Source organism: Stegodyphus dumicola, chromosome 5 (assembly GCF_044657685.1).
Source record: "Stegodyphus dumicola isolate Sdum_Otavi_A_Nest chromosome 5, ASM4465768v1".
NCBI lineage: Eukaryota > Metazoa > Arthropoda > Arachnida > Araneae > Eresidae > Stegodyphus > Stegodyphus dumicola.
Window position 1 is genome coordinate 104,242,305 of NC_140772.1, and position 26,343 is coordinate 104,268,647.

The 26,343-nt window shown below is 33.6% G+C and overlaps 1 protein-coding gene across 4 annotated transcripts in view; it reads right to left on the reverse strand.

The window, feature by feature from the left end:
• Positions 1–5,812: 5,812 nt before the first annotated feature.
• Positions 5,813–26,343, reverse strand: part of LOC118187681 (bestrophin-3-like) — a 127,786-nt gene continuing 107,255 nt past the window's right edge. For 3 of the 4 annotated variants that reach the window (XM_085816937.1, XM_085816940.1, XM_085816939.1), the window contains 3 exons: positions 15,852–15,974; positions 11,560–11,697; positions 5,813–6,016 (listed from right to left, as the gene is read on the reverse strand). In XM_085816937.1, the coding sequence (XP_085673063.1) occupies positions 5,893–6,016; positions 11,560–11,697; positions 15,852–15,974 (385 nt within the window). In that variant the 3' untranslated portion in view covers positions 5,813–5,892. The remainder of the gene's footprint in view (positions 6,017–11,559; positions 11,698–15,851; positions 15,975–26,343) is intronic. The other variant, XM_085816938.1, reaches the window with a different exon arrangement.

The window sequence follows — 26,343 nt, forward strand, 5'->3', positions numbered from 1 at the left end:
AACTTTTGGAAAGAAAGAGAAGACTCGTCTTTCTGTGGAGTCATTAGTCCATCTTTCCTGCCATTTCACAAGCAGTGTACTTAAAGTCTCGCTCTTAAAGTGTGAAAAGGCAATTTCGTTGGATTTTCAATTCCGTTGATATCATTAGCAGCCCATTTAGCTAAAGTATCTGCTTCTTCGTTGCCCAGTATGCCAACATGAGCTGGCACCCAGGTAAGAAGTGGTCTTTCAGATGAATTAAATCTTAGCAATTTCTCTTGAATAACTTGTACAATCGGATTTCTATTCGTAATGTCTGAGATAGCCTGCCGACTAGATAATGAATCACTGAAGATCTTAGTCTTGCCCGATAGATTTCTTTTAACATAAGTGAGAGCAGCGTTTATCGCTAAAAGTTCTGCCTGAAAAACAGTATTTCTGTTATCAAGCCTTCGAGTCCATGTATATACCTTTTGAGTATTGTTAAATACACAAAATGCACAACCTGTTCCACGTTCAGTTTTAGAACCATCTGTAAATAGAGCAATGTCATTGGCTACTGGAGCCGTATAGTATAAATTGACTGCAGATTTGAGTTTTAAAGAGGCAGGATGGCCAAGATTAGATGGAACCCGTAGTTCATAATCATTTACTAGGTGATGTTGGTTCCATAAATCCCCATTCAATCGTAATCGTAGGATCCGTCCTAAGAAAGAGTCTCTTTGAGCCTGCAGATCTAAGGGAGGTATACCCGCCAAAATCTGCAGTGAGGCTGTCGAGGTTGTTCTATAACCTTTGGAAATAAGTAATAGCTGATGCCTCTGTATTGAATTCAGTAAGCCACTCATAGTTTTGTTCATATCAAAATCCCAAATGGAGACTCCGTACAAAAGAACTCTTTCAGTGATTGTTTTATACCACAGCCGCAAGATTTTTGGGGAAGTACCCCAATTAAGGCCCATAGTCCTTGTCATGCCATTCGTAAGAACGGCACATCTCTGTTTAAGATGTTTCACATGTGGAAACCAAGACAGCGTATTGCTGATAACAAAGCCTAAATATTTCAAGGTGTTTGCACATTTTATTGGCCTTCCATGGATTTTTATAGACGGATTTCGACGCATTTTTCTTTTCCTACCGATAAACAACATAGTAGTTTTTTCTTCGGAAATTCTTAATTTATGCATGTCTGCCCACTCTACAAACTTATTAATCGCTTGTTGAGCTCTTACTTCAATGTCCTTTACGCCTGAGATAATTAACAGAAAATCGTCGGCATAAGCTTGCAAAGTTACTTGTTCAGTATTTTCAAACATACCAAAGGCCGAATTAGCGACTAAGTTCCACAGGGTTGGTCCTAAACAGGAACCCTGTGGACAGCCTCTTTGCAAATCTTTTATTAAAATTTCATTATCCAGGGTTAATTGAATTTTGCGTTGTTCCAAATAATTTCGAATTAAATTCAAAATTTCTACAGGGCAGTTTGCGCTATCCAATGCATCAATTATGTCAGGCCACCAGACCGTGTCAAATGCACCACGTATATCAATGGAGATGATTAACGTGTGCCTGTTACCATCCCTGTTGCGTTTTACTGTGTTTAGCAGATTAAAAACAGCCATTTCAGTTGAAACCCCCTTTTTAAATCCAAATTGAAAGTCGCTTTATTTTCAGTTAGAAAATAATTTAGTCTGTTCAATATTAATTTTTCAAAGAGTTTATTTAAAGAAGAAAGAAGACTCACTGGTCTATTAGAAGACAAAATAGCAGGAACGACTACTACTACTACCCTCCACGAGTTCCGATATGTATTAACTACAGGAATGGGCGCTACTGCGACAACAATCAACGGCACTATTGCCAGTTTGCTTCGCCATTGTCAAGCACGTATTTCAGGTAGAGGGTATCATACTCGTTATTAGCATGATGTTTCCATTGCACATTCTTCTGACCCATTTGCTCTTTCGCGATGTGATAATCGTGATATACGTGTTTTTGTATGTCTTTGCTTTATTCTTAGCTACTCTATTCTTAGGTCTAGTAATGCTACGCCAATCTCTTGGATCAGTTTCACGCATATCGATTAAATAGTTTTTGTTTTATTCCGTGTTTTGCCTTTGTTGCTTACTTTTTTAGCAGGAGTATATTAATATGGAATACTGCTATTTATAAATATCTCATTTATTTTCATTACTGGCATTTACATCATTTCTGAGATTCGTTTCATTTCTCGCATTTATAAAAATGAGAATAGCAAAAGAATGATTTAATTTTTTATTTAATTTTGATGTCTTTAATTTCAGATAAAAGTCATATATTACGAAATTCAGAATTGCTGAAACCATTAGTGCTTCTTACTCGAATTAAAGGGATGATAAAAATAGTCGAATTTTAAACTTATCTTAAACTTTGAGCGTGATATACATATAATCTTTCATGATTAAGTGTGGAAATATTTACTTTTCACTGCTTCTCAAGCAAGCTTACATAGCAATTTCAGACGAGCCTGCATAGCGTTTTCAAGCAATATTATTTGCAGTGTGGCATATGGATCATTGCTACAATTTAGTTCTTAATGTGCAAAGAATGTTTTAACTGATTTCTTTAAAGAAAACTGCAGGCTTTGAATTGTTCACGTATATTTTTTTTAAGTATTGTATACTTTCCACCATTTATAATTTTTTTTTAATTTCATGTTTATTTCAATATTTCTGCTGTTCGATTATTGAAAGAATGTAAAGAATAAATAATAAATTCAGAATTATTTTCGAAAAATCTTTTTTTTTTTTTTTTTTTTTTTTTATGCGCTAAAGGGAACTATTAAGATTATTTTGATAAAAACTGCAAGAAAAGAGTAGAAATACAGCTGTATTGCCGTGAGAGGTTCAGGAAACAGATAATGTGTTGCTAAAATTGCTTGAACGCTTCTGATTTTCAGTAAATGACATTTACTCAGAAATAATACAAAAATAAAAGATACCTTGTAAGGATTATGTTAATTTTATTAACAGTTAAATTTTAAGTTAAAGTTCCTTTCCTGTCAAATTCTTAACTTCAACTTACTACTTCCGGCTAGAACGTAGTTTTGGAATTTGCTGAATATTTAATGAGAAGGAGCGGTATTTAAACCACGAAGTTACTTAGTGAGACAGAGAGAGAATCAGAGTTTCTGAACTATGTGAGTCTGCGTTTTTGGCCGCTCTCTCTCAAAGCTGTTTTTACGCTCGGCCGTACTCAGGCCGTTGCTAAGCTTCGTAGTAAAATAAGTTAAGGGGCCAACTCTAATTGAACCTTGATAGCTTTGGTTATACTTATTTAGTTAATCTTAGTTTTAGTTTAATTCTTAGTCTTTTAAGTTCAAGTCCAATCCCAGGCGGAGTTTTGTTAAATCTTATCGAAATAATAAAGGGTTAGTTACCCTTCTCTCTTGTTGTTTCCTGTCATCGAACTCTAGGGATTATTCGCTTATCAGTTCTTAGGTTCCTCACTTCCAACATTAACTTAGAATTCCAAGAGGTACCTTACAACCTTATTAAAAGTAATAGAAAATAATAAACTAAGCAGTTAAATTTTTGAAGGAACAATATTAATTTCACACTTATCCTTGTCATCAAATTTGGCATAAGATTCTTAAACTTTTCTAAAATTTAAGCAATTCAGAATATAATATTTATATTTTCATATATACTGCAGATTATTCATAACAAACTGAGGCTTTATTCATATCATAGGCATTTTTTTCAGTAGTTGTTCTTTTCTGGTATAAATTTCAAAAGCGTATGTCTTTTTCACTTTTTACGTTCTTGTATAAAGTAAAGGAAGTATTGTAATCGCGAAAAATTTCGGGTGTCATATTTCTAAAGATATATTTATTTTTTACTCTTTTTTTTTTGTCTATACGTACGCACAGAAAAAAGGCCTCTTTTTTTCCAAAATTTATTTTCTTTTTGTCTTTTTATATGTAGGTATCTATGTGTTACCGGCAAATTATGAAATTCGGCATTCTGTAGAATACCTAGGCATTTTATAAAATGCGGAAAACTGGCCGTCCCCTCAAGGTATGAAATGATTAAACATTTCACATATTGCCTAGGCATTCTATAGAATGCCAAATGACAAACCGGCAAAGTATGAAATACATCTGGGATTCGTTTCGAATAACGGAAACTACTTACCAGAAGTTAATAAATGATGGGCCAAAATGACTACTGAGAAGGAACCACGGGACAATCGGTTGCTGAACCCCTAAGATCTGATGCCTGTGGAAAACAAACTAAACTCATTTATCCTTTTAGAAAAGGTATCTGTATACTTCACAGGCAATAAGTTATTTCAGGTACTTCATGATGTACTTCCATATAACCTTAAAGTTATTTCAGGTACCTTCATGGAGTTGGCTATTGGACTTGACTGAACTTTTGAAAGAACTTTCAACCAAACACAGAAACGTTATACGTAATGCTTTTAAGCCCTAGCAGAAAAAAAAAAAAAAAAAAAAAAACAGAAGAGTATTTTTAAAAGGGCAATGTTGCGAAATCTATGATATTTTCTGAATTTAATTCCTGTTGTCATGTAGATCGTCTTCGTTTCCATTCTTAACAAGATAGAGAATACAAATTCATTGTGGTCTATCAAAACCATCACACTACATTTTTACGTATTTTGAAAAAAAAAAAAAAAAAACGTTTTAATGGCTGTCTTTCATTACTTATTCAAAATAGCATTTGTATTTTTGAGAAATAAACGCCTTTTAAACAACAGCCTTATCATGATCTTTTTTTTTTTTCATATTTTGCCGAAAGAGTATTTGTCATTCTATATAGAATACCTAGGTAAAGAATATAATAATTCTCATATAATACTTTGCCTAATAAACTTAATTTTCCTTATAAAATGCCTAAGTATTCTATAGAATGCTGGCGTTTCTCATGCATTGCTGGCAACATATGTGCCTCACATAACTCGAGAACGATTAGCCGAAGAACTTTGAAATTTTGTACATGGGACTGCTATAACATGTAGTTGTGCATCTCTCTTTTTTGTTTCAATCGGCAGCATCAATATATATATATATATATATATATAAATCCACCGTCGTCACTCGGCTTAAAAGAAAATAAACAGCTGCCTTTAACCGCGCTTTATTTTCGCAATCGTTGGTCGCGGTCAAATATTTCTTACATTTGCAAAACGTTTACGCTCGCTATGAAAAAAAATATGAAGTTTGATTCCCGTACGGCAAAAATTGACAGTGAAAATTGACAGTGATATTTAATTTCAAATTTTTATTGTTTGATGTCAGTTTCAACTTACGTTGAGAGATCAATTAATTTAGTTAGAATAATTCAAGTAAATCATTTTAAATGAAGAACAGCAAAATATGTTTATTATTTGATAGGCCGTACAAGGAAGTCATGTTCGGTGCACATAGATATGTTTAAGAAATCTTTCATGATCAATTTCACTGGTAGAATTGCTTCAAAATGTCTCATGAAAATGCAGTATTCATAAGTACCTTCTTCCAAAATTTTACTTTTCATAACTTAAATTTATAGCACAATTTAAAAAATGTTTTATGTTTTGCAGTTATATAATTTAAATGTTTTAGGTAAATCTAAGATGTCATTTATACTCACCCTTAAGTTTATGAAAATACTTCAATTTCTAAAATAAAGAACAGGGAATAGCTCCCTTTCATTCATTACAAAATTAATTTTATCAAAGAAACACGAATAATTACATTTCTGAATTTGTATAGCTAAATTGAAGCGTCCAAGATTTTGTTATGAAAACCAACGAAAACATTTAAAATAAATCAATGAGACATAGGAAAAATGTTGTCAAAAATTTATTTTCTTCGAAACATAAATAAATATACAGTATGGAAGATTAAAAGAGGTGGCCTGACGGATGTTATTTCTCCTCCACTATTTCTTCGAGGTCTTCATCGAGAAAAGCGAGAGCTAATTTGACAGTATCTGTGGGCGACGGAGGCTGACTTTCGTTTTCTTCTTCCTCTTGTTCTGTTTCAGACACACTAAAAAAATGCGGATTTGGTAAATACAAATATTAAGGAAAATGTGTATTCAAAATAAAATAAATCTTCCGTAGATAAACTACGAAAAATTAATTTTATTTATTTAATTTTTTTAAACTACAGAAATTACAGTACTGCATATACATCAAATCAGCGTCTTTCAGAAGAAAGATATAAATCTTATAAACGGTACAGAAAGAAAGGTAAAAGTATAATAACATAGGCATATAAGAACACATAAATAACCAATGTGCACGCTATTTTAAAAAATCTAACAAAACTCAGAAAGGGAATGATGTTTGAAATTAACTAGCAAGACAAATGCCTCGTCAATCCTAAGAGTAGGTGTAAACCCTGTACAAGGCTCCGTGTTTCTAACTGCTGCAATAAGAACTTCTAATTAGATTAAAAGGATGAGAAAAAGGAGATATCAAAATCGACAAGTTTTAGTAAAAACACTCTTAATCTTCTACCATCATGAATGTCACTATATATATGTATTTGAAACAATATAACTGACAACTATACTCATAATGGCACCCCAGCAGTTGCTATACGAGACGTTATATAATCAGCAACACATTGTAGCACTAGAATCAATTAATATATATCTCAGCTTGAAATTATACGATATTATAGAGCTGATAGAAGAGAGCTAGCACAGCAAGTTACTAGGGCCATGTAGCCATTCCTGCTTCTCTTTTTTATTACTGAAAGATATTATTGTCCTCCTTAATGCGAGCCTTCGTGGTAAAATTGGAAACACGTCTGGCTTGCAGTCGGAAGATTCAGAGTTCGAGCTTTGGTGAGGGTGCTGCAGATTTCTGCGATAAACTGATTCTACTAGTGGTATCCGAACTAAAATGTGGCGAACGATAACTCGTCCGCACCAGGATTTGGCGACTGGATCTCCTTCTCCGCAGTCGATCTATAGGTGGAGGAGAATATACGAAATTTTCTCACCGCTTATCTGAGCGGACAATTGGAAAGAAGGTCTGATCTGGAAACTCAGAAAACTGATCTGGAAACTCAGAGTTCGGATCTCGGGGAAACACACAAACTCTAACACTGTCACCTATATTATAACCAAATGTGTAAAGTGGCTAATGAATTATGAGCATATCTTTATTATTTGACTTCCACTAAAGCTGTACTCCACGGATAGTGAACACTTCATGTAAGTATCTGCCCTGACTTCAGAATTTAGAAGCATTGAAGACCTGGATACTTATATCCTTTTAAGAGCAGTGTATGAGATTTTGGACAGAAAAAAAATGTCTCAACTAATATTGCAACGATATCGCATTCTGTAATGGATGTCGTTATTTAGTATAAATATAAATAAATTTTTCTAGTTGTTCTTGTATTGCATTTAGGCAAATAGTTTCCTTAAACACTAGTAAGTTTTAGACTTTCGTACAATTTATCATTTCCTTTTCAAACAGAAAATTAATCATTTTCTTGGGAATTCCAAACATACTTTTTCTTGTCTGATTGTAGTTATAAGGTTCTTTTAAGGAGAGTAAACTGAAAAAGAAATAAGACGTAATAGTATTTACATTAACGTCAAAAGCTTATAAATTCGAATGATAAATAACGCAGTGATTTGAGAACAAAAGAATTATCGATTTTTCTCAGTTCTAAAATTTCGATTTACTCGTACGAAATATTGTAATCGCGATAAATTTCGGATGTCATATTTCAACGAAAACATCCATTTTGATCGTTCTCGAATCCGTTTGTACGATGTGTTTGAGGGACAACTGTACGTACGGAGAGAATAAAGGACTGTTTTTGAGAAACCGGACTGTAAATAAACGGACTTGCGAAAACGGATTTAAAAATATATTCAGAAGAGATTTTTTTCTTGACGTCTGTACGTACGTACGTATGTATGTATCTTGCATAACTCAAAAACGATTAGCGAAAACGCAGAAAGTTCAAATTTTGTATATGCGACTGCTATAATATGCAGTTAGCCAAAGCTTTTTCGTTGCAATCAGGCACACCAAATGTGTGCAAATACTATATATAACGAACGTACGTGTATAGTCGTCCTTTGTTTCCCGGCTCGGTGAGTTTTGTTTTTTATTTTTATATCTTGGTAATTTATGCATTTTTGGTTTTAAAAGTGATTCAATTGTGTTGTGTTCGGTTAAGGTTTTTATGCCTTTAGTTATTCTGCATGCAGTAGTTGAAGAGTGATAAAAAATTTAAACGTTTAAGGTATCCAGTTAAGCCTAACGAAGCCTCCATTCGTGTACATTTGAAACTCTTAGAAGAAGAGTGAATTAAGTCAGTTCTATACATTCGCTTCTCTGAAATTTTGACGTTATCAAGGCTACTCATAAAATATTTGACTACCATACACAGTATTGTAATTACTATGACCATTGTTTTTTACATTAAAAGTGATTTTTCCTTTCTGCCATAGAAATCATACATTCGTGAAGACACTACAATTCTCTATACAAAAAGAATACAGAGTAAGATATCAGTCTGTATACTATTTATCCTTTTTAATAGAAGGCCTGTACTCACTCTGTTACCCAGGTCTGTGTGCTCAGTTTTTTTTAATCTTATATATTGGTAAATTGTGCATTTTTACTTTAAAAATTTTAATTACTTTTTATTTAATCTGCATGAAGTTGTTGTAGAAATGTCAACAATTTTAAAGTGGTAGTAAGACTAATGAAGCCGTCATTTCTTTACATTTAAAACTTTTACTATAATAATGAATTAAGTCAGTTTGTGCACCAACTTAGTGCCTTCCGCCGACTGGGAACAAAAGGAAACTTTCAATTTTGTGCACCGAAATATTTGTCTTCTTGCCTGCTAACCGAGTCACTTGTTTTTGAGTAGAAATTATAATTTTAATTGTCAGAACTGTTTTCTCTAACTGCATTGTTGTTTTAAGCTTATTTGTAGCTTACAATTTTCAATGAAGATGCTTTGAGTTTTTTACGTATTTTTGCCTTCCCGCGATGTGAGAAATGAATTGAATGAAAAATATATCTGTAATGAAATTCGTGGCAATGAGTTTAAATGAAGTGCAGCAACAAATTGTATATAGTTTAATATGCCGTACAGAGAAGTCCTGTGGCGTCCACATATTTTACCTGTCATTTTAACAAAAGAAAGCTGCATTAAAAATAACGGCAGGAATCCCTATTATGAATAATGTGAAACTCTCTGAACAGTTGGACGCAATGCAGTTAAAATGGGAGATATCTAAATCGAAGAAAGCTAATGGAAACTATTAAATAGCTTACAACGCCTGGTGAGTTTGAATTGTATAAAAACGGCGGAAGTTTGATTAAAGATTATAAAAGATATAGAACTTGATGTGACACAAGTTACCAAGTGAGGTGTGCGATTTCATGCCTTTCAATTAAATTAAAGCACAGCACTGCCAGAAATATTTAATGTTTCCTCAGCTACTTCTTAAACTGAAATTCTTATAATGGAACCTATGTATGAGAAAACGTGGACTCATTAGAGACGTATCTATTGCAACCTTAAAGCGAAAAGTATAGTTATGAGAAAGTATAGTTCAACTGGAAACAGGAAAAGTTTCGATCCAAATAACTATTACTCAGTTCGTAAACTAAAGCAATCGAAGCCTGTTTTATAGAATTAATTCCAAGGGGAAGAAATTTTTGGGAGCTTGTTCCTAGGATTTTGATGGTATGTTTTCCAAAAGCTTGAAAAATATTGCAAACCGAAAGAAGTTGCTAAACATCGTCAAGGCCCTATAGAAGTATTTCTACCAATCTTTTCAGTTCTGCTTAAACTATAGGTATAAATCAAACGCCACTCGACACAGAATTAAAATATTTACAACGTAGTATACGAAATAAAAGCTCACAAACACAATGCGTGACCATAGATTCAAATTTGAATAAAATACTCAATAAATAAACATGCAATTATCCCCAAAATTTACTCAATACATAAGTGCAGAGTCATTAGCTTATTTTGAAGTGAAGAAGTGAATGAAAAATGAGAAGTGGCCTCGCCGAGACTCGAAACTCGGACTTGAAAGTAATTAACTCTCCGGGACTCTTGAATACGCACCGAGTTATATTCGATAATGGTACCATAGATCTGCGCTGTGTATACAGTAATGTCTGGTTACGTCGTATTTTTTTAACATGACACTGCCTGAGGGAACGAAGGACTTTCGAAGGGAAGCTGGCTCATATTCTTGTTACACCATACATTCACGTTACATGGGGAAAACCAACCAGGAAGCCAGCTCGTTTGCCTGGGTTCGAACGTGAATCAAACTACCAGCATTCGGTTCTCTTAATCACTTGTCCATTCAATGGGGGCCCTGCCACTCTACCTGCAATAATATCAAGAAGGCAATCAAGAAAAAGACCAGAACATATATTTTCAAAAAAGGGTTGTAAGCATTTTAGTCAATTTTATTTTAAATTATTTGCTTGAAATTTGTGGAACTCAGTTATTTTTCACAGCATTCATGCATTAAATACAGTTTTAATGGGACTTATTTGGATACTCGAGTACCGGTTATAACACTTGTGAATTAATTACAGCGTATAATTTTTTTCTGCTATCAACGTTTAAAAAGGGAAGCCATCGATAAGTAGGCGAAAACGGGAAATACTTTTGTAATATTTTTCCTTTTGAACTAGTCATTTTCCTTGATAAAGCGATATAAATTTATTAATATGGATAATGAACTGTTGGAGACAATGAACATAATTTTGCTAAGAAATGCGAAAGAAACAGAGCATATTGTAAACAAAAACTGAGAGAATGTTCTTATTCATGTAGTTATATACTGTTACTGTATGATACCTCTCTTACTTTACCTAATTCCAGACTTATTGCCGATATTATTTCAACGCTAATCTTAAAATATACTCTTTTTCCAAAAGTTAGAGACTGACCTGAATTCCTAAAAATGGTTATAAATCAACAGTAGGGGGCACTGTCAATGCAAGTTATTTCTTTTATTATCGATTTAATTTCCAAAAATAAGTCTCTTCCTTTCATTAGTCCTAAAATAGTTTTACTTGACATGAAATTCAGTCATTTATCAGAGCGTTCTCTGCAACTTTAATCCCTGCAGTCTCTGTTATGATTGAGAATTAGGAAATTATACAGAATATAACTTAATATAACTTAAATTTTGATAATTAAAATGGTAACCAATTTTTAATCTAATATTTTTGTGCGTGCATATTTAATACAAAAAGCCAACAGGTTGTGCAAATGGCAAAATATATATATTTTTTTAATATTTCTATTGAGAAATTGAAAAATAATCATTGTAGAATGTAGTGGTGGCACTAAAGAGTGGTACTATTCAGTTTTTGTTTAGATGGTTCGCGTTAGTCAAAAGGTTGAGAACCGCTGGTTTAGAGTTTTGATGACTAAGATACACAACGAAAATAAAGGTAAGAAATTGTCTCTTCGCCAAAAAAAAAAAAAAAAAAAAAAAAAAAAAAAAAAAAAAAATTCTTCATAGAATATTAAATGTTGCAAATATTTTACAAATGCTTATGCTTCACCTGGTTAGAGTTTGAGCAGCTACAATGGACGTTCTGGCTCTACGAATATATGTGTTATTTGGTACAGTTAAGGCTGTTGTTTCATTGGCATTCTGCATACCGCTCTCCATATTGATGACACTCTCTCTCTTACCCGACCTGAAAAATTGATAAAAAATACATTAGGATAAATAAAAGCAAACATTTCTTTCTGTTCTTTCGGTCACATTCATCTGTATAGATTGCTTCATTAATAAGCGGACTTCTCTAGTTGTGTTTCAAGACGTGTGTTTTATTTGAAATGTTTTCCGTGATTGTTAAGAAAAGAGTCCCACTAATACACTAGCTTGTTATTGTTTTTCTCTAGAATTCTTCAGGTTCGCTTTGATGCCACAAAAAAAAAAATCCATTTTGCACGACAAAAATGCATTTTGCACATTAAATGCAAAATTCTTGGTTGAAGTGGGCATGTAAAAATCAAAGAATTAAGACGCACAGCGGAGTAATAGGTCTCAGACGAACTGACAGAATTTTGTAGCAAGATAAGATATAGCCTTGCATTTTCCTAAAAACTAACGACTCCTTGAGACAGCATTCTAAGCTCACTGTATTTAATCTTCTTTCTCAAATGTACAATATAGCGTAGAATCGGCCAGCTTTCAGTACACCAGCGCCTGTCGAAACAGTGAATGAGGACAGACTCATTCACTCTTTCGACAGATTGATTTGGAAGCACCAGAAATTTTAACGACACTTTAAGAATGATCAAAGGAAAAGGTTAGCAAAAGCGGTTTCCAACAAACCTCAAATAATATTAATGAGTTCAGCAATGCAGGAATACATCACTGCACACATTCATATTTGATAATCGAACGTGCGAATAAAACATATATCTAACTACATTCTAAGAAAAAAAAAACGCAACTGGCAGGACAGTAAAGAGGAGAAATTTCTATTCCAGAACATAAAGTTTTTGTAAATTTCGTTCCGTATACTCAGATAGACAGTAACTATGCCTCGCATATAAATGCTCGAACAATATGCACAGATGTCAGCATTTGAGAGAGGACGTGTAGTTGAGTTCAAAGAAGCAGGTTCGTCTAATTGGCAAATCCATCGACATTTGTATAGGAGAGATGGTACTATTAGACGATGTTGACAAGAATGGGTGACCCATGGCCGAACATAACTTCAAGAAGGAAGCTGTCGGTCTAGATAGTCCACAGAATTTGAGGACTGGTCAATCACCAGGGCGGCACTCAGAGCCCCAGATTTATCATTATCAACGATCCTACGTGCAATTGGTGCTTCAATGACAGCAAGGAACATTAATAGGCTGCTCAAAGAAAAGGAAATGAGCTCGCAGTGCCCCCTTTACCACACTACTATTGATCTCTGTATACCGACAAGTCCGTTTGCAGCGACGTCGAGCTCATTCTGTAAGGATCTTAAATTTTACTAACATTTATTTTATTTTAAAACTGTACTACCTTTTCTTATTTTCCACTTCCGGGCAGAATTAAATGCTTTAACTTGTTTATGCAAATTGTACTTGCTAACGCCCAGGTATTTAAGTTGTGGCTTTTTCCCAAGAGTTAGAGAGAGAGACTGGTAGCAAGCCGCCTTGCTACTGCATTCTTACGAGTTTTAACCTGTAAATTAGTAGAGAATAAAGGGTTCAATACACCTTCCTACTTGTGTCGTCTATTCCACAAATACTTGAATATAGCTTTAGTAAGCTCCCTGTTCCTATTCAGGACACGTAATATTTCCAAAGTAAGTTAAAAGACATATAACTCCTGACAATTCTACTTGGAATGTCATCGACTGGAGTAGAATTGTCCTTAAGAGTCGTGCTTCGAACTGCGGCCCCGGATGAACAGTGAAAACGTGTCTCGAGACGCCCGGACAGAGGTTGAATACCAACTTGATTGTTTCCCTCCATACGGCCTGACAACCAGGAATGATGATCTGGGGTGCCATTTCATTTAATAGCAGAACACTTTTGGTTGTCATCCGCGACACCTTTACAACATAGCGGTACGTCTAAGATATTCTACGCCCTGTTATGTTACCCTTCATATCACCCCATCCTGAGCATTTCAGCAAGATAATACCCGCCCGCACACGACGATAGTTGCTACTACTTGTCTTCGTGTTTGCCCAACACTACCTTGGCCAGCAAGTTCGCCAGATCTCTCTCCCATTGAGAACGTTTGGAGCATTATGGGCAGGCCATCCAACCAGCTTGGGGTTTTGCCGATCCAACTGCTTAACTGCATAAGAGCCAGAGAGGAACCAATGCGTTACTGACTTGCTCAATTCTTTCTCTTGAATAAATCATCCAGTTTTTCTAAAATTGTAATCATTTTGTTTTCTGTAGATGTGCATCCCATCTACAGATTTTCGTCTCATTCGGGTAATTCCTTCTTGGTGCGTCTTTTTTTGTCTTAGAGTGTATGTGCGTGTTACACGTGAAATAGACGAATGTATCAATAAACACAACTTGGTCAAAGGTGAATAAATAATTCTGCAATTACAATTCTACTTTAATGATCCTAATAACATCAAAATAGCTTAATAACATAAATCCTAATAACATGTGACTTTAATGATCCTAATAACATCAAAAGATCAACGATTTTTTAAATCCACAACTAATAAATAATGTGGCCATATTGTGCTTGATTATTGTTTACGTATACTTTCTAATTTCTGTTTATGTATACTGGGAGTTTTCTGTATTTCTGTAGCACCATTTCATTTTCACGTTTCTAAGACAGGCTCAACAGTTCTCCGGTATAATTTATTAAAGTGGCCCCTATTGTTTTCTTCTCTGTATTAATTAGATACCTGAAAAGTTGTTTTTATAAATAATTTTGAAATTTTAGAACAATTTCGAAATTTTATTCGATTAGGGGTAGAGAGATAAACTCAGGAACCCTTGTATCTAATACCATCTAAACCATGGGTCCAAACACAATTGGTTTTCCCTTATTTCTATATATACCGCAACCACAGGCCCAATCTACTTATTTATCATAAAATCTTTATACATCAAAGTATTTTAGAACAGAAGCAAGAAAATTATTATCATGTAAACAGTGTATTTTCCATTTCATTAAATTCATCTTTTATGCAATTTCATGTTTTCCTTTACCTTTGTGAATATTAAAGAATGAATGATATTTTATGCATAATGAATATCTTAATCACTTCTTTTAATTGGTGATAACATAATATATTTAGTGAGATTTATTTTCGTAATACGAAATTGGATATTTACAAAAATTATCTATCATTATACAGAATAAAACCTCTATTTGATACGGAAGTTAAAATAATAATAGTGTTATAAATAATTAACACTTTTCTTTCAATGAATGAAAAAATATTTTAAGAATTTTTTAAATAAATAAAGGTATTTGAATATGCAATTAAATATTATTTATTTTAAAACAGTAGTTAAATATATAAACAATTTTAAATCTAGTAAATCTTTTCCAGAAATGACTGTTCTTCAAGAAATAATTAATATTGTATTTAAATTGTAAGCAATTTTCAATCTAGCTTATTAAAACTGAGATATATTTTCTACTGAATGGGCATTCGTAATGCAATTACAATGCTTTTGATTTATCTGGAAAAAAGAGACTAGCTGATGCTTTTTGTCAATCATTTGAAATTCCGCCCCATAAAAAAAAATAACTTTCTCATCATATGTCACACATTTTAAACTTTCGAAGTTGTTAATTATCTAACCAAGAGAGATTATATAGTCAAGTAGTACTAAAATAATCCTACACGTTCCACTCCATACTGTTACAAAAAGAAGTAGTAAAATTATGAAAAATTATTTTAATTTAAGTGAGTCATACTGAATTAGTAGGGAATGATTATTAATAACGCTTTTAAAAAGGAACCTTATAAAACGAAAGTAATGCTCAGTAAAATTTAAAGTTTCTCATATTATATCCCGCATAATTTATTTATTAGTTTTAATTTATTAATTTTAAATTATGTGCAATACATATAAACTTTTAAAGTCTTTCTATATCACATGGTATATTTAATAATAAACGCCCCAATTATATTTAACAAATGACATAAGAATACATTTAACTGTAAAGGAGAAATCAAGATGAGAACAGTGTCACTTTGTCTTGTGTAATTTAAAATATTTCTATAAAAAATTAATTAAGCCTACTTGAGAAATACTATAATCAAAATAATAAGCTTGAACCGATATTTATTTTTTTTCAAGCTAATTATATTCCTTTATAATATCTAAGCAGAAAATAAAGAATTCTTACCTGTTTATTAAAGCAAAATAACTGTCTCCAAATATGGAATAATTTGAAGCTCTTCGTTTAGAATTTGCATCATATTGCACAGATTCAAAAGATTCTTTTTTGCCATAACTTTCACCGAGTGGCCTGTCAGTAAAATCAAAGAAAGAGTATTCATTCGGAATTCAAATAACTCTGCTGCATATTTAATGTTTCACCTTATAATTATATCCTCTTTATAAGTACACCTATCTTAACAAATATTCATGATGCACCTGCAATTAATTAGTCCTCATTCAGTTCTTCGAAAGCCACTTTGGAATAAGAATTACAAAATTTTATCCTATTTTTATACATATAATGATCAAGAATGTCAAAGAAAGTCCTTTTTCTCAGTCATTCAAAAGACATTAAAAAGCAAATGAAAATGTATGTTAATTTAGAATATAGGTAACTCGATAAACAGACAATAAATTTGATTAACATTTGGCTTACTTTCAATAATTTTTTGAGACAAAAATTGTAAACTATATTGAGAATTGCATATTTATTCAATTTTTTTATCATTCATATATTACAAGTTGTATAAATAAACAATGTACCGCTACTGGACAAAAATTCGTTCTGTTTTTAATACGGTACGGTAAGCTAAAATCATATTTTAATTTTATTTTTTCACCATTGTGATTGTTTTTGACCAAGTCGGTTAGAACTTTACGATAAAATTTGATGTATCCAGCAAATGATCTCGCGTGAAATAGCTATAGAGTCTCACCTTCTTGAGAAGCATACACCAAGACAAGATCCTAGGTGGATCTAAGTGACTTATCGTTATGCCCAGTAGGAAAACAGAGAATGTAAGAAGGGTGTAAAAGATACTTTTATTAAGAACTCAATTAATTTAACAGAAGGCATTTCTAGTGCTTACAAAACCAACCAGCAATTATGACGTAATTTGAAAAATAATGAATTCAAATTAAAACTAAACTAAGTCGTAAGTTAGCCTAAGGATACTCAGAAATGATTAACTCGTAAGTTGACTCAAAACTATGCCAGCGTGTCCAGCATTATTGGCAAGAATAAAACAACGACGAAGACAAACTGCTGCAGTAGAATTTCAGCTAATAAAGTGGCCTTCAGCAGGCGGCATACTCTGTGACTAAACAGTCTAAGACTTTATGGCCTTGATTAACCTTAACATAATAAACTTTATGGCTCAGTATTAGTCATAAGCAGTACTCATATTTTGTTATTTTATTCTTGGATACAATGGACAATGATAACTATATCTGCTTATGTACACATCCGTTCTCATGCCTTGATTCGAAAATATCGCATCGTATAGCCTTTCATACAGTGTACCGGAATCATAAATCAATGATGTATTTAACAATCACAAAATTTTTAAATGTAAGGTACCTTCAGAACTCCCGATAGAGTGTTAAGAGTTGCCATACATTTCTTTTTATATTCACTATATTACCACCAAGAATACTTAATATTTCTTTAAAAATAATACATAATGATAACATTTGGTGGCAGCGTCCTTTATTTGAAAAGTGATTTGACACTAAAGTGAAACGAACACAAAACTGGATTATTAAAAACTATAAGATGGTTATTGGATTCCAAAAATATGAGGACTGAGCCCATGCTATAATGAGGTTCTGTTTCCAACTGCTTTAAAGCACATAATTACATTCTAATTTGATGGTATTTCTTGAGAAATTGTAGTTATATTGGCATATCTCTGCCTTCTCATATTTTATACACTTATTTTTTAAGTTATTTTTTAATAGCATTGCGAAGAGTATCAACTATACAGCTAGCATATAACTACAGGTCTTTCTCCTTATCTGAAAACAGTCTGAATCCTAAATTTTGTTTTAAAAGGTCTACAATTATAATTTAATATCTCAGGTAGGTGACTAAACATACATTTCTAGCAAAAAAGAAATTTAATTAATTTTAACTAGCGAAACAGTAAAAGGTATCAGAGGGTGAACAAAAAGAGACAGAACTTGAAACTATTTTCTTTAGTATGCCGTACAGAATCAATGTTGTAATCACCTGAGACATCGTCTGATATACCTAAGACTACCAGAATCACCTGAAAACTTGCTCTAAATGAATGTTTAAAACTAGAGGCCATAGAAGAATAACAGAAATTAAAGACAAAAATATCTCGGCTGTATGGGAGTGTAGGTCCAATGAAACTTCTTTTATATTTAAAGATTCTTTCGTTCAAGTCAATTTGCATTGTCATTCCCATAAAGAAAAAAAGTATAAAAAATATTTCAGTCCTTTTTTCTTAACATTTACTCTATTTACAAGGCCATGCCTATTATGATTTTACCTCGGGTAGAAATTTAACTAAAATATAAGAAGCGTTTTTATTTAGCATATCTCATTTTGTATCTTATTTTGGATAATTGTATATTATTACTGTCCACAGTGTGTTATTTGTATCAATCGAAAGACAAACCACTACTGTCATCACCCAAATTTACCTTGTTCTTTTCAAGAATTCTTTTCAAGAAATTGTATCACATGACGCAATAAAATGAGCATTCCATTGCCTGACTTATAGCGGTTACTTTCTTAAACTCTGACCTTGGGGAAACGCATTCCATCATCAAGGGCTAACTGCCCTCCTACGCGAGCGACATGGTCAGACAATGATTTCATCACCACTTCGGGACCAAAGAAGTGGGTTTGTTAAAGCTGTCGTTCAATCCCCTGGTCGGTTCACTCGAATTCGTTCGGCTTGTGTTACAAGTTTTTATACTCAAAGGTAAAGGTGATAGAAGTAAATTTTATCGACTGGTACATAGGCACAGCATTCACGTAACGTATTCTGAATGGATGATCTATTTCATCAATTTCTACGTCAGTTTCTCTCTTGGCAATATTTTACTTAGGATAAATGGAATGATTTCAACTTTTAGATATTATAAACTGAGACTTAAGGAATACAGTCTGGAACTTTCACAAACATACCTTCTTCTCACTAAAGCTGTAAACTGAAATTTAAAAATATGTAACAAAACTCATATCTTTATTCTATCCTTTCTAATTAAAAAATACGGTATCTCATTGCTAATCATGCATTACTGTAGAGCTGAACGGTAAATTTTACTTTTTAATTTTCATTTCTATCATAAAAAAACAGAGTCCATTTATATACATGGGGCAAAAAAACGTAAATTTGCAAAAATATATTGATCCTATCTTTCTTAAGATGATAATGAAAGTGGTCAATATTTCTGAAAACTTAAATCGACATTCTTAAGCTTAAGAAATTAATTCTGAAACTTAAGTATCGACAATGTTAATTACAACATAATTCTGTACAATGACACTCCTAAATTTCTTTATCAAATAATTTTGATTGTAAATAAAACAAAGAATTGCATTTCTAACTGTTGCTTTAAAACTATTTTAATTGAAAACTGTAATTTATCATTTAAATTATTAATTTTAATCTTTCTCGACTTGGTGTTACTTGTCATATACTAGATATGATTCCGCCTCTGTGATATACGCATGATTCTATGATATATAACACTTGAAAAAAATGATTTGCATTAAGATGATTAAGCATTGATTAAGCATTTTATTTCTACATACCATTTTTTTATCAGTTCCTGTCTGTTGCTGGTAACGCGTAACAAATTAAGGTTCAAGTAGCGACAAGGTAGCTCATATCTGTTTCTGATGTTATTACAATCGCTTGGGTATATTACATACATATATATATATATATATATATATACACTGTATATATAATATACAATAAAATATTACACACACACACACACACATATATAAGCGTAGCAGTGCAGATGTTTGCATGACAGAAGTTAGGAAAAGGAATGACGTAATTGCTCGTGAAAAAGTATTTATACTACGTAGGTGCATAAGTACAGCTAAGCTGCGATTGCTTTAGTTCCCTTTTCCAAGCAGCGTTATGTAACCTGGAAAGATCTCGAATTTGGGAGAGCATAGGAACTTAGGGGAAGAACATAAAATTTAGAATAGTCAATTTTGAGGTCGACAATCATTTCTTAGCGCAGCCATCATATTTTATTATATATATATATATATATATATATATATGGAGGGCGTGGCTCAATGCGTGTTTTTTCGGATCATTCTTGTAATGATATTTAAGTCCTCGTAGCTTTTTTTTTTATCCAAAGAAGCTTGACTATACTGGCTACTCTTCAAGATCCGGACATTATGGATGAATATTTTAAGAACCCTCCCATGGTTTGTCACTACATATTTCTATTAATAATAACTAATAATTACTGCTGAATAATTACTAATATTTCTCCCTAATGAAAATGGGGAAAATTTCCGTTGAAAGAAAGATGTATTTAAGTCTCCAAATTTTCTTAATCGAACTCTGATAACAACCTTGGTTTTTCGAAAAAGCTTTACATCAACTTTTTTTTTTTTTTTTTTTTTTTTTTTTTTTTTTTTTTTTTTGTGCTAGGGTAGGGATTATAGTGTAGAATTTAAAGTTGCTAAATTCAATGCTGAAAATAATTACATACACACATGACCACTTCCAATCTACTACTGCAAGCTGAAGAACAGTTACGGAAAATGTACCTGGAAATTATTTCGTTTCAGTGCTGCTAATATTAGATACATAAATTTATATTACAAAATCAAAAAGGATTTCTTGAGAATTTTTCTACATAACTGCGATTATCTTCTCATAAAATTTGTTATCTCATAGAATAGTGATTTGTTTGAAGTTGATTTGATGTTTTCAAATAAAACGCAAAAAAATCCCTTGCAGAATTTTACTACATATCCGTTTCGGTATGATTAAAAGGGTTTAGTTAATCGTACCTGAATAAAATGTAATGATGATTAAATAAGTTGCAAGAAAAAGCGTCTCAGTGGTATTTGAGCTATCTGCTCGGGTCGCTGAAAAAGAATGCGGATAAGTAAAACATTTTTACAATTACAAATTAAAAAAATTCTTAAAACTCATTGAAATGATTCAGATGTTTAAAACTTCTTGACGAAAATGGGGCGTTCTCGTCTCGACAGATTTCGATATTTGATGGAATTGTAGCATGTGAGTACTGGAATCTTTCATGCGCACTATCTCGGGTTAAGTTCAGTAAATTAAAAGGTCAGAATTACGGTGGTTACTGCTATCCTTCTCTGCGTATATACCATCATAAATGTTTTCCCCATGCGCAATGTATTCTGAGAAGAAATTCATTCGAATAAAATTTTCCTGAAATTTAAGTGTTCTGCATATATTCAGTAAAATCGGGCGTTTTGAAGGCTAGCGATTTGGTAAAGCTCTCCTGACTTACGACACGAAATATTTCTTTTTCACTATAAACACCAAGGTTAGTTTACAACATTTTAATGTTTTAATCTTTTTGATGCATTTATTAGTTTTTAAGCTTATCAGGTTCAATGTTCCTTCTAACCTTCTTCGGGAACATACAAGGACCTGACTAGGAACAGAGAGCTTATCAGGTTCAATGTTTCTTCTAACCTTCTTCGGAAACATACAATGACCTGACTAGAACAGAGAGCTTACTAAAGCTATGTTCACTAATTGTAGTAAGTAGACAGGATACAGACGAAGGGTATACAAAACCCTTTATTTTTTTCTTTATATACAATGACTTCCGTACTTCGGAATACAATGACCCTCCACTCGGGGTCTAACTTAAAAGATATCAAAATAAAACTAAACTCTAATTTAACTTTAGAATAAGATTGGCCTTATAATAACAGAAAGCGTATGTAGCACAGAGACTGTGAACACTACAATACGTTTAATTTATCAAGAGGATTAAAACCTCTGGCCTGGAAGGCAAAGTAGCAACTGCGTAACTTCTAAGGTAAGCGGCCTGCTTCGAACTCACGGCTTCCTCTCCTCTGCTTGGCAAAAAGGCCACACTTAAATACTTGGCGTTCGCCAGACAACTTTGCATAAACTCCTTCACGCTTATAATTCTGGCCGGAAGTAGAAAATAAGAAGTGATAGTAAAGATTTAAAATAAAATAAACGTTAGTAAAACTTAAGATCCTTACATACTTCCCGCCAGAGTTAATTAGTTTGAAACTGAGGTCTAAAACGACCTTGTTGAAAACTTTTAGCTCTAGAAACTAACGCGAGGCCAAACTTTTACAAACATAACTTAGCTAGAAACTAGAAAATTTTAAAAGAAAGAAATTTGTTACAATAGCAGCTCCCGGAATATACAACAATCTTTTTTCTTTTTCATCTGTACTGCATCAAAACAGGAGCTTTATTCAATTCTGGTTCCTTCCAGAGATCTGGAAGGAAAACTAGTTTAATGAAATGTTACAGAATGACATTGCAAATAACATATAGAATATACTTTTCTTAACATTCTTATTTCATTCATGACTATTTTAATTATCTCTCCCCGTGCTCTCTGACATGTGTTGTAAAAACACCAAACACGAATGTGTTTCTGTCTATGTGTTCAACACTTCCTCCTACAATCAAAACACTAACGTGTTAAAATTCAACATACGAGACCTCTTAACACACCCTAATTTCAACTCTAGACCCTGAGGTACTATTCTGAAAGTGGCTAACTCTAAAGTGTAGCGTCAGAGAGCCTAACTACATCATTCAACCTTTAACACATATTCACCATGATTTAATCTTTACAGTCACACGAATAACAAATTTTTTAACATTACTTTCACTTTTACCATATCACGTTATTTCTAAACATTCAAAATAACAGTTCACATGTATACAAGAACATATCAAGATGCCGTTAATTTTACACATTTGAAAACATACATTAGTAGTACATTGTTAACTTCTATTCTTTTCAAAGCAAGTGCCAATTCTTTCTACATTGAAATAATACTACATTTCAAAAAGTCTTTCAGACTAAAACTTCTTTCTTGTTAGAATGTTTTAAATAAAATTTATACAATATTTAAGTCTTTATACAACGCTATTATACATCAACTTTAGTTTTACGCGCGAGTAATTGAAAAACATAATAAGAAAATCGGTCACAACTCATTTCTCGCCCTTTTGGCGATAAAGGTAGACCTCGCATGAGGTAAAACTTCTTCAAATCTGCCACTTGCAGTAAGAATGAAAGATTAACTTAAGTTTGTAAAGCAACACAAAATTTTACTTATCTTTGTAATATTCAGACATCCTTTTCTGGGCCCAGTCTTTAAAGGTGCTGCAGACCGTAGCTTGGTTGATCCTCCTTCTTGTACGGGCTCGCCCTTCAGTGCTTTCCTCTGGAAGCTTCCGTTTTTCACCACTACGGCCACCCTTGAACATCTTCCTTCTGTCCTCTGCTTGTGGTCTTGGCCGTTTGAAGGCAGCTGGTCTTGGTGGAACCGGGAAACTTCTGTCGTGATCCTGCTTGGACCTCGTTGTTGGCCGTTCAAATTTTTCTTGTACTTTTTCCTCCGCCGCTGATGGCCCTTCCGCAGTTCGGCGACTTTTGCTGCGGAGAGTTCTGTCGGATGAGTCAATCTTCCGTTTCACAGCCGGGTTATAGTTGCCGTCCTTTCTCCCGGTCTTTTCCACATACGTCGTCCTTCTCCCTTCTTCATTCTGGGGGTGTTCGTGAACTCTGTTTTTTGGACGGTGGAACGGCTTCTTTTTCTTTGTACCTTCAATTTTTCCGCGGGGCAATTTTCTTTTCACTTGCTTCTGTCTCTCATTGGCTTGCCCTTGTACTTGTCGTTTTCCCACCTCTGGAACTTGTACCTGCGGTGTCTGCCGTACCGGATCCTGCAAAAGATCTGAAAAGATTTGCATTTTATTACGGTCATAGAATGGTTTTATCTGGTCAATGTTTGCGGAACAGGTTTCACCATTTCTTGCCTTTAATACTACAACAGCGTGAGTTATTTTTTCTATAACATATGGTCCTTCAAAGCGTGGGAAAAATTTGGCAGTTTTATCTTCTGGTGCTGAAGAAAGTGAATGCTTAATTTTTAGTACTTCATCCCCTACTTTATAAGTTACTCCCCGTCGTTTCAAGTCATAATACAATTTTTGTTTTCTTTGTGCTACTTCTGTATTCTTTTTTGCTTCTTTTATTAGTTTTTCTATATCACCCATTTTAAATTCTGGGGCTCTTTGTTGCACATAAAATAGTTTATCTAACGGTGTTATAATCTTTCTGCCTAGAAATAACTCAGCAGGAGTTTTTCCCGTTGTATCATGTTTTGCGGTCCTAAGGGCGAAAGCAAATTCATTGACATAGTTATCCCAGCTTTTATGAAAATTTTTAACATAACTACGGATAATTTTCACTATATTTCTGTTGACCCGTTCCGCTATATTTGATTGCGGCCGATACGGGACCATTTTTAAATGACGTATGCCCAGTTTTTGGCACATGTCTTCAAATATATTACTTACAAATTGAGGACCATTATCCGATATAACTTTTAGGGGCGCCCCGTATTTTAAAATATATTTATTTAAAATAGAATCGGTAACTAATTTCGCGGAGGCTCGTTTTAAGGGAACAATTTCGGTCCATTTACTAAAATGATCAACTATAACAAGGAGATAGCGACTTTTGTTTAACTGACTTTTTGGGAAAGGGCCCAATAAATCGATGCCGATTATTTCATTTGGAAATTCGGATTTAATACTATTTAGAAACCCGGCCGGGCGGAAATTAATATAATTAACGGCTTGACATGTTGGGCAGGACTGGACATACGCCCTTGTTAACTTTTGCAGTTCAGGAAAGTAGACTGCCTCGCGTACGCGTTGAGTAGTTTTTCGAATACCAGCATGAGAAGCTAAAGGGCTGTCATGGAGCTCTTGCAGGATATTTAATCTAAGACTAGCTGGGATAACAGGTCGAAATTCGTTGTTGGAATTCGTAGTTTTTGTATAAAATAATAGACCATCTATTAGTTCGTAATGGGCCGCCCTATTTCTTATCGCCACAATATCTTGGTGGCTAAAATTTTCAGGATCCTTCAAATACTCATAAATACTTCCAAACTCAGGATCCTTACCCAGTTCTGTTATTACAGTTTCTCTGGAATTTATTGTACACGCTGTAAGCATTGCAACTTTTACGGTATTACCCTGTTCGTCTAATTTAATTCGTGATAGGGCATCTGCTACGATATTTTCCTTTCCGGGGGTATGCTTGATTACCAGATTATATTCTTGCAGCTTGAGTGCCCATCTTATTAACCTTGGGGATAAAGTTTTCCCTGAGTACAATCTAGTTACCGCCGCATGATCAGAATATACTGTTATCGGCGCCTTTCCAAAATAGACTCGGAACTTTTGCACTGCTAACAGAACTGCAAGTGCCTCTCTCTCGGTCGCGGAATAGTTTCTTTGTGTTTGATTTAAAGTTCGGCTAAAAAATGCTACTGGCTGCTGATTTTGCGAAAGTACCGCTCCTACCGCATAATCCGAAGCATCCGCTGAAATTTCTAAATTTTCATCCTTTTCAGGAAATTTCAACACAGGGGCTTGCGTTAATGCTTGTTTTAATTTTTCGAAAGCACTATTGGCTTCGGCCGTCCACGAGAATCTTGCCTTTTTCCTTTTTAATTTTAACAATGGCTCAGCGATAGCCGCAAAATCTTTTATAAAGGACCTATAATATGAACAAAGTCCTAGAAAAGAAGAGAGCTTCTTTGCCGTGTTTGGAGTCGGATACTTTTGTACAGCGATTATTTTTGATTCATCTGTCTCGATCCCTTTTTGCGATATTTTGTAACCTAAATATTTTAATTCAGGGGCTGCAAATTTGCATTTTTCGACATTAACTTTTAGACCGGCCTCATTTAATAAAGAAAACACCTGTCTTAAATCCTGTACATGTTGGTCTAGATTATCACTAGTAATAATGATATCGTCTAAATAGATAAATGTGGACTTTCCGAGAACAGGTCTTAACACAATGTCCATGCATCGCTGAAATGTTGCTGGGGCGCCTGAAAGGCCAAACGGCATTCGCAAAAATGCATAAGTGCCAGACTTGGTTATAAAAGCAGTCTTAGGCACGTCCTCAGGCCTGATCCCTATTTGAAAATAACCAGTCGTTAAGTCTAAAGTTGTCATAAATTTGGTTGATTTTATGTTCCTTAAAATTTCTTCTATAATCGGTAACGGATATACCGGATATTTCGTTATGGAATTTAATTTACGGTAATCAATAGCGAATCTCCACCTTTTTGGATGCTCCAAAGGATAATCATTATTTTTCTTACATAAAACCACCGGACTAGCATAACTACTTGAGATAGGCGTTACGATCTTTTTACGTAGCATATCGGTAATATGCCATTCTATAATTTTTTCCTTATTCTTATCATACCGGTATGGTTTTTGACGAACCGGCAATGCATCTCCGGTGTCAATACTATGGTTAGTAACCTGGGTAAATCCTGGAATATCACTAAATAAGGAAGCAAATTCACTTACCACTTGTCGGATTCTATCTTGCTCGTCATTAGGCAGGTGGTCGAGATT